Source organism: Mesocricetus auratus, unplaced genomic scaffold (genome assembly GCF_017639785.1).
Source record: "Mesocricetus auratus isolate SY011 unplaced genomic scaffold, BCM_Maur_2.0 Super-Scaffold_6730, whole genome shotgun sequence".
Classification (NCBI taxonomy): domain Eukaryota; kingdom Metazoa; phylum Chordata; class Mammalia; order Rodentia; family Cricetidae; genus Mesocricetus; species Mesocricetus auratus.
This window is the reverse complement of record NW_024429184.1, coordinates 81,208,895-81,223,454: the sequence shown is the minus strand read 5'-3', so window position 1 is coordinate 81,223,454 and position 14,560 is coordinate 81,208,895. Positions and strand designations below refer to the sequence as shown.

General features: G+C 41.6%; 1 protein-coding gene across 1 annotated transcript in view; it reads left to right on the top strand.

The window, feature by feature from the left end:
• The window catches only part of Cfap53 (cilia and flagella associated protein 53), a 40,013-nt gene extending 26,253 nt beyond the window's left edge, over positions 1–13,760 (top strand). The window contains exons 7-8 of the mRNA XM_021230889.2: positions 937–1,039; positions 13,386–13,760. Of these exons, the coding sequence (XP_021086548.2) occupies positions 937–1,039; positions 13,386–13,614 (332 nt within the window). The 3' untranslated portion in view covers positions 13,615–13,760. The remainder of the gene's footprint in view (positions 1–936; positions 1,040–13,385) is intronic.
• The last annotated feature ends 800 nt before the right edge of the window (positions 13,761–14,560 follow it).

The following is a 14,560-nucleotide window of genomic DNA, read 5'->3' as shown; positions in this document are numbered from 1 at the left end:
GGGGCATACTGTCTTTTTATTCTTTTTTTCCTCAGGTATATTTTTCCAGCAAGTCCTGGGTATCTCGAGTTAGCTTGTTGATTGTGACTTTTGCCATTTATTTTTAGCCTATGGGTGATCTGTGGGCTAGACCACTTGGGAAGAGATTGGAGGGTAGGAGGTGGATGGGGAAGAGGAGGCCCTCATACCAGTCCACCCTGTGATGGGATGCTTGTGGCCAATAGGCTGAAGCAGGCTCCCCAGGCTAGGGAGGGATCATAGGCATTGGGAATGGAAGAAATATCTTGCCTGTTCCCTGATTAGCAGGTCTGGCCAAGATATATTTTAGTCTGTTGTGAAAGGCCACTCATAGATTTTCAGTGCAAAATGATGAGAAGAAATCTATGTGGATCACAGTGTACAAGAAGTTTTATTCCTGGAGAGAAGCATATCTCCTTTTTGAGACAGGTTCCAACTATGTTACGGAGCTGGCCTTAATGTCCTGAGTTCAAGTGATACTCTCCCGTCAGTTTTCCAAGCACCTGGGACTACAGGTGCACAACTGCATGCCTAGCTTGTACTTCTCTTTTCCTTTGGTTTAAAAAGTTATTTTAATTTTATTTACTTATTTATTGGTTTATTTGTTTACTCTGTGTGTGTGTGTGTGTGTGTGTGTGTGCATATACTTATGCACCATGGCACATGTGGAGGTCAAAGGACAACTTGTTGGAGTCAGTTTTCTCATCCCACCAGGTTTTGGTACCCAGGGATCAAACTCTGGTCTTCAGGCTTAGCAGCCTTTACCCGCCAAGCCATCTCACTGACCCTACTTCTCCATTCTTGATCCAAAATCCACCCAAGCAATTCTAAAGACAATATGACTTTAGTGCCCAGAAAGATATCAGCAAGTCTTGCTTGGGAAAAAATGTGTCAAGTAATTTCTCTTGCCTTTCTTAGTGCAACGGAAGCTCAAAGAACAAGAAGAACTGGCTATGGAACAAGAACGTATAAATGAAGGCCTGAAAAAGCTCAACTACGAAGACAGGGAGAATTTTGCCAGGTGTGGTCTCATTCTCCTTACTATTGTTTCTTATGTAGAGAAATGTATCTTTAACATAAGGAAAATACACCACTAATCCATATATTACTGATATCATTTTATATTAATGCTGTGCTGGTCCTTTAGAAAATCAGAGCTATTAATAAGATTTCATATAAAAATAGGCAAAACTCTGTTGGTAAAATCAAATGCCACTGTCATCATGGGTCTGAATATACACATTGGTTATTAAGCAGGATGATCATCTTTAATAGTAACATAAATTTGCAAGAAGTAAATTAAATTAAGTAGTGTTGTTATGCCAGGTGGTGAAACCCTAAACAGACCACCACAATTAGCTGACTCTGATGCAAAAGCAAAGGTTTCTTTATTGTTCAAGCCAGCAGGGATCTCACTGGATTGGGAGGGAGTGAGACCCCCCCCCCCAACAATTAAGGGAAGCTTTTAAAGGGAAAGACTATAAGGCTAAAGGCCACAAATTACAAAGTTTCCATGGTTACTCAAGGTTGTTACAAAGAAGGAGCTGAGGTCCCAATATTGCCACCAAGGTCAAGATTCCAGTAACCAGAGGACTGGAGGTCTGGGCAGGTGGCTCAGTGGATAAAGTACTTGATGCAGACACCTGAGGACTGGATAAGATTACAAGAACCCACATAAACACTGGAAACACTCAGACACAGAGATAGGAGATTCCTGGGGAAAGTTAGCTAGGCTAGCCGGATTAGTGAGTTCTGAGTTCAACAAGTAAGTGACCCTGCCTCAGTAAATGACATGAAGAGTGATTGAGGAGACACCTGGCATAGACCAGAGTGGTTACTAGCTAGATTAGCAGGAATGCTTATATGCACAGCACTCTTTGTAGGTGTCCCCAAGATTAAAATGCTATGTGTTTTAGTGTTTTTGGAAACACTACTGTCCTGCAACAGTCTTCTCTGGGATCACTGTGTTTCCTTATGATTACCCTATCAGGCTCAGATGGAATAGCAGGCCACCTTCTCCTTACAGCTTTCCTTACTACCTTTTTACCAGTTTGATAAAAATAGTATGTAGCTGATCCTATTGACTTCTAATTATTGTTTCTGCTCTAGAGACCTGTCTTATTACACACACACACACACACCAAATCCTCATGTGTGTATTGGGGGTCAGCTCTCATCATCTACCATATGGATCATAGGTGTCAAACTCAAGTCGTCAGATTGGGTGGCAAGCTCCTTACCTGCTGAGCCATCTTGACAGCTCCCTACTTTGAAAAGTTTATTGTTGGAGATTCGGAACATCTTCATAAATAGCATCCCTTCCTACTCAACATCAAGTCAACTGGGGAATAAGAAAAGAGTGTGAACTGGAAGCATTGTAGATTCCTGTTGCTGCCTGAAAACATCCAAAACTTGTGGTTTAAATCAGTTTAAGTTGGCAAGGCTCCACTCAGTGGTTCTTGCTCATGTGGTTGAAGCCAGATTTGGAATTGAGGATGAGTACACCTGAAGGTTTGACTGGGGGTAGACTTAAAGACAGCTACTCATCACTGGCAGTGTGGCTCACTGTAGTCAGGGATCTCAAGTGTGCTTGCAGCAGTAATATGAGGCCTGGAGCGCTTATAGTAGAGCAACCTGTCCTCCTCTATCTCCTCCCACTTTGTTGCCTTAAGGCAGAGTTTCTCATTGAGCCAGAGCCTGGCTGTATTGACTAGGCTGACTGCAGGCATGTGTAACAATACACAGCTTCTATGAGGGCAGCAGGGAACTGAACTCAAGTTCTCATGCTTGCATGGCCACCAAGGCACCTCCCATCTTGCTTGATTGTTACCAGATTTGGGGGCACAGCCTTTGTCCCAAAAATCCAGGTCTGGCCACTTAGTCTCTATGAGACAATTTAAAAAGTCAAATTAATAGTTAAAAGCAGGAAAACAAAAGGGGTTTATTGAATGTGCACATTGGAAAAAGAGACACAGATCCAGCCAACCCTTCAAGTCCATCTTCAGGGGTCCCAGACATGAGGGTAAGATTTAACCGAAGGGAAGGTCTCTCCTGAAAGTCTTCTCAACAAGTTGTATGTCTTTCTCTGGGAGACTAATTTCTCCCCTGCTGCACCCAGAGCTTCAGGCAGGAGGAGACAAAGGCTGATTAGAGACCAGAGTCTGACCTCAACAGATGATCTGGGTTTATTAGCACATATAACAAGGACCAGTCTCTCTCCTAAGGGAATGGAGGGCTTACCTGGAGGTGAGGTGGGGGGTTGGAGCTGGCTGGAATCCTTTATAGGGACAGGTGATGGACTCGCGGGTGAAGAAGTAGGAACTATAAAGACCATACATGCAGACTGCAACGATCCTGTCTTCCTGGAACTGTTTGCTCAAGCAAGACAGACTGTCTTGGGGGAATAGGCTGTCTCAGCAAAGGACAGCTGTGATCACATAGAAATCTGGTTTTTCCTGTTTCTGCAAAGGAGGCACTCTACCATGGTCAAACTCTTAATTTCTTGGGTTCATTGTTTAACCAATGTAACCAAGGGAGAGACACAGGCAGGCAAGTTACAATAGAAATGCTGGAATTACATATGCATGCTACTGTCCCCAACTTTTAATTGATTCTAGAGATATGAACTCAGGCCACTGAGCCATTTTCCTAGTCCCAAATTTAAGATAAAAAAAGAAAAGAAAATATCCAAGCCAGATGTGGTGGCACACACCTATAATTCCAACACTTGGGTGGTAGAGGCAGGTGGATTGGGAGTTCAAGGTCATGCTCAGCTACACACTGGGTTCAATGCCTGCCTTGGCTACCTGAGAACTTAGTCTCTCTGGCAACTAGAAACCTATCTTGAATCCACCTAGGGACCCACCTCTTTACCATAAACTGACTTGATTTGATGAATTGAAGACGTTCTTGTTCCCTCAAGGCTTTTAGAAGCTCTGTAACCATATTTGCCTACTGGAGGCAAAGGCTAAATAGAATTCTCATCATTCTAATATTAAAAAAATACTTGTACAAGCTAAGAATGCTAGTGTATACCTGTAATCCCAGGAGTGGGGAGATGTAAGAAAAATTAAGAGTTCAAGGTATCCTTGGCTACATAGTGAGTTCAAGGCCAACCTGCACTATATAATAAACTGTCTCAATAAAAGGAAATAAGGGTCCCTGAAATGGGTCAGTGGGTAAAGGTGTTTGCTTATTTTTTTATTTTTTATTTAAATTAGAAAAAAGTTTGCTTCAAATGTCAATCCCAGATACCCCCCCCCCCTTGTCCCTCCACCAGCTTCCTTCTCCCTGCCCCCAGTCCAATCCCCATATCATTCCCCAGGGAGGGTGAGGCCCTCCTTTCGGGGATCTCCAGAGTCTATCATTTCATCCAGGGCAGGGCCTATGCCCTTCTCCATGTGTCCAGGCTGAGAGAGCATCCCTCCATGTGGAATGGGCTCCCAAAGATCATTTGTATGCCAAGGTGAACACTAATCTACTACCCAAGGCCCCAGAGATTTCTGATGCCTCCACACGGACACTACATTCATGGAGTCTGGATCAGTTCCCTGTTGGCCTCTTAGCCATCAGTCTGGAGTTCAAGAGCTCCCCCTTGTCCAGTCAGCTGTCTTCGTGGGTTTCACCAGCATGGTCTTGACCCCTTTGCTCATCACTCCTCCATCTCTGTCACTGGGTTCCAGGAGGTCAGTTCAGTGTTTAGCTGTGAGTATTTGTCTCTGCTTCCATCAGTCACTGGATGAAGGTTCTAGGATGTCATATAGGTAGTCATCAACCATATCATCAGGTAGGGACTATTAATGTAGTCTCTCTGCTACTGCTTAGTTTTCCAGCTGGTGTTATCCTTAGAGATCTCTGGAAATCTCACTAGTGTCAGCTCCCTCCTCAAAACTATAATGACTCCAACTATTATGGTATCTCTCATCCTGGTCTCCTCTATTCTTACCCCGACTCAACCTTCCTGCTTCCCCATGTCTTCTTCTACTCTCCTCTAATCCCTCTCTCTTTTTCCCAGTTCCCTCTCTCCTGCCCCCATGTTCCCAATCTGCTCAGGAGATCTTGCCTCATTCCACTTCTCTGGGGTATAATGCATATCTCTTGGGAACCTCCCTGTATCCCAGACTCACTGGCCCTGGGATTGTAGGTTGACACTCCCCTGATCCATGTCTAAAATCCATATATGAGTTAGTACATACCATGTTTGTCTTTTGGTGACTAGGTTACCTCACTCAGGATGGTTTCTTCTAGTGCCATCAATCTGCCGGCAAATTTCAAGATTCCATTGTTTTTTTTCCGCTGAGTAGTACTCCATTGTGAAAATGTACCACGTTTTCTCTATCCACTCTTCAGTTGTGGGGCATTTAGGTTGCTTCCAGATTCTAGCTATTAAAAATAATGCTGCTATGAACATAGTGGAACAGACATCCTTGTTGTATGAATGGGCATCTTTTTGGTATATGCCTAAGAGTGGAGTTGCTGGGTCTTGTGGTAGACTGATTCCCATTTTCCTGAGGAATCTCCATACTGATTTCCAAAGTGGCTGTACAAGTTTGCACTCCCACCAGCAATGGAATGCGACCACCGGAGGGGACCCCCAACCCGCGGGGATGAAGTGATGAGGGTCGCTACTAATTTGGTGGGTCTTCATGAGCAGATCCGATCTTAAAAGCAAACTTCAAGAGGTTAAGGGAAACAGGCTCAAGACAACTTTTGCTGATCAAGAGCGTTTATTCTTGGGGGTGAAATAGTTTTTATAAGTAGAGCATCTCAGGGGGCGGTACAAGCATGTCAATCAAGTCTCAATTCAAATATACACCAAATAAGGTAAAGACGAAGCTGTAATTTTCCATCAGTTGCATTCCGCAAATGCTTATCAGCGTAAGCCAGGTGCAGGAAATAGGGAGGGGTAAAAAGGAACACATTAACCTTTTGTTAACAAAGACAATTGCTCTATAATGGTTACTTCTGCCTATCATTATGGTAAAAGCATCCAAAGGAACACATTAACCCTTTGCTAACAAAGGCAATTGATCTATAAGGGTTACTTGCCCATGGCTAGGCGGGTGGGCTGCCCTGTGTAAATTTAACTTTTGTTGTTAGCTAGTTCCTTTGTCTCAAGGGCATGTGTGCCCGCAGTCACGTAGGCAGAAGGCCAAGAAATGGCTGACAGACTCCATTTTGTTCAAGGTTCTTAGCAGTCCCCAACAGTGGAAGAGTATTCCCCTTTCTCCACATCCTCTCCAGCATAAGCTGTCATTGGTGTTTTTGATTTTAGCATTCTGACAGGAGTAAGATGGTATCTCAGGATTGTTTTGAATTGCATTTCCCTAATGGCTAAGGATGTTGAGCACTTTCTCAAGTGTCTCTCAGCCATTTTAGACTCCTCTATTGAGAATTCTCTATTTAGTTCAGTCTCCCACTTTTTAAGTGGGTCTTTTGGTGTTTTGGAGAGTAGCTTCTTGAGTTCTTTGTAAATTTTGGAGATCAACACTCTGTCAGATGTGGGATTAGTGAATATCTTTTCCCAATCTGTGGGTTGCCTTTTTGTCTTGCTGACTGTGTTCTTTGCCTTACAGAAGCTACTCAGTTTCAGGAGGTCCCATTTATTAATTGTTGATCTCAGTGACTGTGCTACTGGTGATACATTCAGGAAGCAGTTTCCTGTACCAATTCGTTCAAGGGTACCTCCCACTTTCTCTTTTAACAGGTTCAATGTGGCTGGATTTATGTTGAGGTATTTGATCCATTTGGACTTAAGTTTTGTTCATGGCGATAGACATGGATCTATCTGTAGTCTTCTACATGCCAATATCCACTTATGCCAGCACCATTTGTTGAAGATGCTATCTTTTTTCCATTAGCTTCTTTGTTGAAAATCAGCTGTTCATAGGTTTGTGGATTAATCTCAGAGTGTTCAATTTGATTCCATTGGTCTCTCTGTCTATTTTTCTGGAAATACCAAGCTGTTTTCAGGACTATAGCTCTATAATGGAGCTTGAAGTCAGGAATGGTGATGCCTCCAGACATTGCATTGTTGAGCAGGGTTGTCTTGGCTATCCTGGGTTTTTGTTTTTCCATATAAAGTTGAGAATTGTTCTTTCAAGGTCCATGAAGAATTGTGCTGAAATTTTGATGGGGATTGCATTGGGTCTGTAGATTGCTTTTGGGAGGATTGCCATTTTTACTACATTGATCCTACCTGTCAAAGAGCATGTGAGATCTTTCCATTTTCTGGTGTCTTCTTTAATTTCTTTCTTTAAAGACTCAAAGTTCTTGCGATACAGGTTTTTCACTTGTTTTGTTAGTGTTACCCCAAGGTAGTTTATGTTGTGTGTGGCAATTGTAAAGGGTGATGTTTCTCTGATTTCTTTCCCAGCTCTATTATCGTCTGTTTTTCTTGAGTTGATCTTGTATCCTGTCACTTTGCTGAAGGTGTTAATCAGCTGTAAGAGATCCCTGGTAGAGTTCTTTGGGTTACTTATGTAAAATATCATATCATCTGCAAATAGTGAAAGTTTTACCTTTTCCTTTCCGATTTGTATCCCCTTGATCTCCTTTTGTTTTCTTATTGCTCTAGCTAGAACTTCAAGTATAATATTGAAGAGGTATGGGGAAAGGGGAAGCCTTGTCTTGTTCCTGATTTTAGAGGAATTGCCTTGAGTTTCTCTCCATTCAGTTTGATGTTGGCTGTTGGTTTGCTGTATATAGCTTTTGTTATGTTTAGGTCTCTCCAAGACCTTTATCATGAATGGGTGTTGGATTTTGTCAAAGGCTTTTTAAGCATCTAGTGAGATGATTATGTGATTTTTGTTTCTCATCTTGTTTATGTGTTGGATTACATTGATAGGTTTTCATATGTTGAACCACCCCTGCATCCCTGGAATGAAGCCTACTTGATCATGGTGGATGATTTTTCTGATGTGTTCATGGATCTGATTTGCCAGTATTTTATTGAGTATTTTTGCATCAATGTTCATGAGGAAAATTGGTCTGAAGTTCTCTTTCTTAGTTGTGTCTTTGTGTGGATTGGGTATCAATGTTATTAAAGCCTCATAAAAAGAGTTTGGCAAAGACCCTTCTTTTATTGCCTGGAATACTTTGAGGAGAACTGGTATAACCTGTTCTTTGAATTTCTGGTAAAATTCTGCACTGAAGCCATCTGGGCCTGGGCTTTTTTTGGTTGGGAGACTTTTGATGACTGCTTCTATTTCCTCAGGTGTTATAGGACTACTTAGATTGCTTATCTCATCTTGATTTAACTTTGGCAGGTGATATCTATCCATAAAGTTATCCATTTCCTTTAAATTTTTGAATTTTGTGGAATACAGGTTTTCAAAGTATGACCTTATGATTCTCTGGATTTCCTCAGTGTCCATTGTTATGCCCCCTATTCATTTTTGATTTTGTTAATTTGCATGTTCACTCTCTGCTGTTTGGTAAATTTGGACAAAAGTTTGTCTATCTTGTTGATTTTCTCAAAGAACCAACTCTTCATTGCATTAATTCTTTGTATTGTTTTCCTAGTTTCTATTTTATTGGTTTCAGCCCTCAATTTGATTATTTCCTGGCATCTACTCCTCCTGGGGGAGTTTGCTTCTTTGTGTTCTAGAGCTTTCAGCTGTGCTGTTAATTCTCTAGTATAACTATTCTCCAGTTTCTTCATGTGGGCACTTAGTGCTATGAACTTCCCCGGTAGCACTGCTTTCAAAGTGTCCCATAGGTTTGGGTATGTTTTGTCTTCATTCTCATTGAATTCTAGGAAGTCTTTAATTTCTTTTTTTATTTCCTCTTTGACCCAGGAATGGTGCAGTTGTGCATTATTCAATTTCCATGAGTTTGTAGGTTTTCTGCAATTTGTGTTGTTGTTGAATTCCAATTTTAAAGCATGGTGGTCTGATAAGATGCATGGAGTTATTCCAATTTTTGAAGCTGCTGAGGTTGGATATGTTGCCAAGTATGTGGTTGATTTTTGAGAAGGTTCCATGTGGTGGTGAGAAGAGGGTATATTCTTTTTTATGTGGATGAAATGTTCTATAGATGTCTGTTAATCCCAGTTGGGTCATTACTTCTATTAGACCCTTTGCTTCTTTGTTGAGTTTCTGTCTGGTATTTCTGTCTAGTGGTGAGAGTGGTGTGTTGAAATCTCCCACTATTAAGTGTGTGGGGCTTTATATGTGATTTAAGTTTTAGTAATGTTTCTTTTACGAATGTAGATGCCTTTGTATTTGGGGCATAGATGTTCAGGATAGACACTTCATCTTGGTGGGTTTCACCTGTAATGAGTATGTAATGACCTCCTTCATCTCTTTTGATTGATTTTATTTTAAAGTCTAATCTGTTAGATATTAGGATTGCTACCCCTGCTTGTTTCTTGGGTCCATTTGATTGGAAAATTTTTTCCCAACCTTTAACTCTCAGGTAATGTCTGTCTTTGAGGGTGAGGTGTATTTCTTTTATGTAGCAGAAGGATGGGTTCTGGTTTCGAATCCATTCTGCTAGCCTGTGTCTTTTTATGGGTGAGTTAAGGCCATTAATGTTGAGGGATATTAATGACCATTGATTACTCATTCTTCTTCGATTTGGAATGGTTGTTGTTGTTGGAATTATGTGTGGAATTTCACCCCTTTGTTCTTTTGGCTGTTGGTAGAGAGGGATTCTCTAATGCCTATGGTTTTCTGGTTGTAGTTAATTTCCTTGGGTTTGATTTTTCCTTCCAAAACTTTCTGTAGGGCTGGATTAGTGGATACATATTGCTTGAATCTAGTTTTGTCATGGAATATCTTGTTTTCTCCATCTATAGTGATTGAGAGCTTTGCCGAGTATAGTAGTCTGGGCTGGCATCCATGGTCTCTTAGTGTTGGTAGAATATCTATCCAGGACCTTCTGGCTTTCAGAGTTTCCATGGAGAAGTCAGGTGTAATTCTGATAGGTCTGCCTTTATATGTTACTTGGCCTTTTTCCTTAGCTGCTCTTAATATTCTTTCTTTATTCTGTATATTTGGGGTCTTGATTATTATGTGGCGAGGGGACTTTTTTTTTGTGATCCTCTCTATTCGGTGTTCTGTAAACTTCTTGTACCTTCATTGGCATGTCTTTCTTAAGGTTGGGAAAGTTTTCTTCTGTGATTTTGTTGAATATGTTTTCTGCCCCTTCGAGGTGGTTTTCTTCTCCTTCTTCTATACCTATTATTCTTAGGTTTGGTCTTTTCATGGTGTTCCTTATTTCCTGGATGTTTTGTGTTAAGGATTTGTTGGACTTAAGATTTTCTTTGGTTGATGAATCCATTTCTTCTAGTGTATCTTCAACACTTGATATTCTCTCTTCCATCTCTTCTATTCTGTTGGTAATGCTTGTATCGGTAGTACCTGACTGTTTGCCCAGCTTTTCTGTTTCCTGCCTTTCTTCAGATTGTGCTTTTTTATTGTCTCTATTTCAGTTTTCAACTCTTGCAGTGTTTGCATTGTTTCTTGCAATTTTCGGTTTATCTTTTCGTCCATTTGTTTCCTTTTATGAATTTTTTGGTTTGTTCTTTCTTCCATTTCTTGCATTTTTTGGTTCACTTTTTCTTCCATTTCTTGCATTTTTTGGTTTGTTTTTTCATCCATTTCTTTGAGGGATTTTCCTATATCCTCTTTTAGGGCCTCTATCATTTTCATGAAAGTGGTTTTAAGATCATTCTCTTTTGCTTCATTTGCATTGTAATGTTGGAGTCTTGCTGGTGTGGAGTCTCTAGAATCTGGTGGTGTCATATTTGTTTTTCTGTTGCTGAGTGTGTTTTTGTATTGTCTCTTTCCCATCTCTTCTTCTAGTGGATGCAGAAAGAGCCCCTTACTGGTTTCGTGGTTAGGGGACCAGAATTCCCTTTTGGTGGGTGCTAGCAAGTCCAATAATCTGGTAGTTCTTCTATTCCTTGTCCTCCTTCTGGTCCCGTGGTTGGAGAAGTAGACCAGGAATATGAGGTGCTTAGCCTCCCACTTGGTCCTCTGGACCTTTTGCTGGATCTGCTGGTTTCCTGTTCTCGTTGGTGGGAGAGAAGTCCTGGAGTCTGGGGTGTTTGGCTCCCGCCGGGCTTGGAAGCTCTGTGCAGTTCCCAGGTGATCCCCAGGCAGTGGAACACAGGCCCCGATGCAGGGCCTGTTGTACCAGGTCCTGCTGGAACAGCTGGTCCCCTGGCTCCTTTGATTTCCTTCCAGATGTTTTTCTAATAGGCCTTCATTTATATGTTAGTTGGTCTCTTTCCATTGCAGCTTTTAATATTCTTTCTGTGATCTGTATGTTTAATGTTTTGTTTATTATATGCCAAATAGACTGGACTTTCTTTTCTGGTCCAGTCTATTTGGTGGTCTGTATGTTTCTTGTGCCTTGATAGGAATCTCCTTCTTTAGGTTATGGAAATTTTCTTATATTATTTTGTTGAAAATGTTTTCTCTCCCTTGACCTGGGTTTTGTCTCCTTCATCTAGTCCTACTATCCTCAGATTTGGTCTTTTCATAGTGTCCCGGATTTCATGTGTGTTTTGTACCAGGAGGGAGGTTTTAGATTTAATATTTGTATCAGTCTGAGGTATTCATTTCTTTATCGTGTCTTCAATGCCTGAGATTCTCTCTTCCATTTCTTGTATTCTGTTAGTGAAGCTTGTCTCTGTGGTTCCTGTTCAAATTCTTAAGTTTTTCATTTCCAGAGTTCCCTCAGTTTGGTTTTTTTTTATTAACTGATTTCCACTTTGAAGTTTTGAACAGTTTTATTATTTTTCTTTTGATGTTTGTGTTTTCATGGATTTCTTTTAAGGTATTTATTCACTTCCTCCTTAAGGAGTTCCATCATATCCATATGGATGTATTAATAAGTTCCTTGTCTTATGCTTTAGCTATTTTGAATTTCTCAAGATCTATTGTAGTAATTCTTTTGTTCCAGTGAGGACATATTTTTCTGGCTGTTGTTAATTGTGTTTCTGTGCTGGCAGACAGGCATCTTCATTTGGGAAGGTTATACTTTTGGATGCAGATATCTCTGTAGTCTATAGTCTTGTGGAGATGGGAGCAGAAAGGAGTGGGAGTGCAGCAGATATTCTGCTACAGAGCTGGGGATGAGGCTTGGGTGTTGGATTCAGAGGTAAAAGAGAGGCAAAGATCTGAAGCTAGCTTACTTATTTCCCTGGCTGGTATGGCCTGCATGTTCCCAGGGAATGTCTGCTTATGTGGGGGGCTGGGACAATAAAGGAAGGTTGGAGAAGGTCTCCATGACCTGTTGTGTCCTGTCCCATGGGACATTCAATGTGGGTCTGGGGGACACCTAGGAGAAAGATGGGGGACAAGAGATACGAGAAAGGACACCAAGACAGAGGGTCTGATCAAGGTAACGAGACTTTATTCTTTCCAAGGGGTATTTATAGGACTTGGAGGAGGAAGCAAGGAGGGGAGGGAATGAGGGTGATGACCCCAGCTACAAGGAAGCTGTCAGGGCAAAAGGTCAGTGGGAGAGGTAGCCTCCTGTGTTGCCTGGTAACCTAATCCTCAGGGCAAAAGGTCAGGGGTAGAACCTCCTGTGTTACTTGGTAACCTGATGGTAGGTTCTTACTTTATCTTTCTCAATCTTTCCCTATTGCCCAAGCCTATCTCCTGGCGGACTTGGGGGCTTTCTGTTGATCTAATCTTTAACTGACAATTAAGCTACAGGCCTGTTTTTGGAATTTAGCAGAGGTAGCAGGGTGGTCCGGAGTCACATCCTCTCCATGAGGACGTGATGCTACTGCAGCTGGTTTATGGCCAGAGGCCCCTGACACTGTTGGAGATGGGAATCATAGAGTAAGTGGAGACTGTAGCAGGTGTTCTGCTACAGAGATATGGATGAACTGTTAATGATGTTTTAAGGAGATGTCTATGTGCATTCTTAGGACCAGGGGTTTCAGTTTAAGATAGTGCCCCAGTTGTACCATCAGAAGCTATTATGGAACAACTAACTGGAGTTTCCTTCTTCATTAAAAAAAGACATTTGTTTATTTATTTTTATTGTATATGTATGCATGTTTTGCTAGTACCACATGTTTTGTCTGGTGACCTCAGAGCCAGAAGAGGATGTTGGTACTGGAGTTATAGATGGTAGTGACCTCTAATGAGGGTGCTAGGAACTGAACTTGGGTCCTCTGGAAGAGCAGCTGTGCTCTTAACCTCTGAGCCATCTATCCAGCATTGGAGTTTCTTAAAAGATTAAAAAACAGAACTGTCATATGATCTAGCAAACCCACTTCTCAGTCACTAGATGATAACTGCATGTTCTTATTCATGGAAGCACTATATTTAATTATAATGCTATGAATAAATCCGAATGGTAGCTTTTAATGTTGTCCTTTGTTATCTTTAAAACTTTAGGCGCTGTAGTTTGGCAAAGGAGTATAAGAATCATCTTCAGATGCAAATTGCCCACCATCAGCAGACTCTAGAAGCAGAGAAGGAAGAGGAACGGCAGGAATTTGAAGCAGGGATAGCAGCAAACAAAGCCTGGCTGGACAAGATCCAGGAGATCCTCTCAGACCATGAAGCTCTGTCTCAGACCATTCACCCCATGCGCAGGGCTTGCCCTGACAAGCTCCCACTCTAGTCTGTTAAACGTCAATGTGTGTTTTCTGAGTCTTTTAGTATTTTTAACTACACCTTTTAACTAATGGATAAACTCTTATTCTGTGAGTTTGTATACTTTATTAGACATAATTTTCTTCCTTCAAATAAATTTGTTCTTTGTATGGATACTAGTCAATTCTTCATTGCTAGGGAGTGATACCTGACATTACCAACTTAAAAAGAATAAAGATTTATTTTAGCTTCTGGTTAGAGAGTTTTTGGCACAGCTTGTCGGATTTTACAGGATGTGAGGTCCCTGTCTGGTGCTTTACCAAAACCCCAGAGATAGGAATCAATAAAGGAGAACGGGTTTGTTTATAGTTTGGGCCATGGTGTGGCTCCCCCACCCCCCCAACATGATAAAACACTGACCAAATGCTGGCAAACTTTCTGACTTATTCACAAGTTCGTGATTAGCCTTAGTTTCTCATACAACCTAGAAAGGTACTGCCTACAGTGGACTTGGCCCTCCACTAATAATTGTCTAATAATCAAGACAATTCCCCAAAGACATGCCCACAGGCCAATCTGATGTAGGCAATCCCTGGATGGAGGTTTCTTCTCTCATGTACTCTAGGCTGTGTCAAGGTGACAATTACAGCCAACAGGACAGAACCTAATGCTTTCATTGTTTTCAGTTTCTCTTTTTAAGAATGAAAGGCTAGAATCCAAACCAGCTGTTGCTCAGGCCACAATTCCTGCAGCAGCCCTTCCCCCCTCACTCCAGCAGGTGCCTGCTGAGGCATTGTTTGTGCCTCTCTAGTTAGCATACTTCAGGTGCCCAGATTTCTTACCTGGGGAAATGAGTTTGCAGTAAAGGAGATATTAGGGGGTGAGGGTAGAATACATTCTGCTCCCCACTTCTTCCCTGCCTCCTAGCTGAGAACTGGAGAGCCTGATTTCAGGCTTATCCTATAAGATCACCC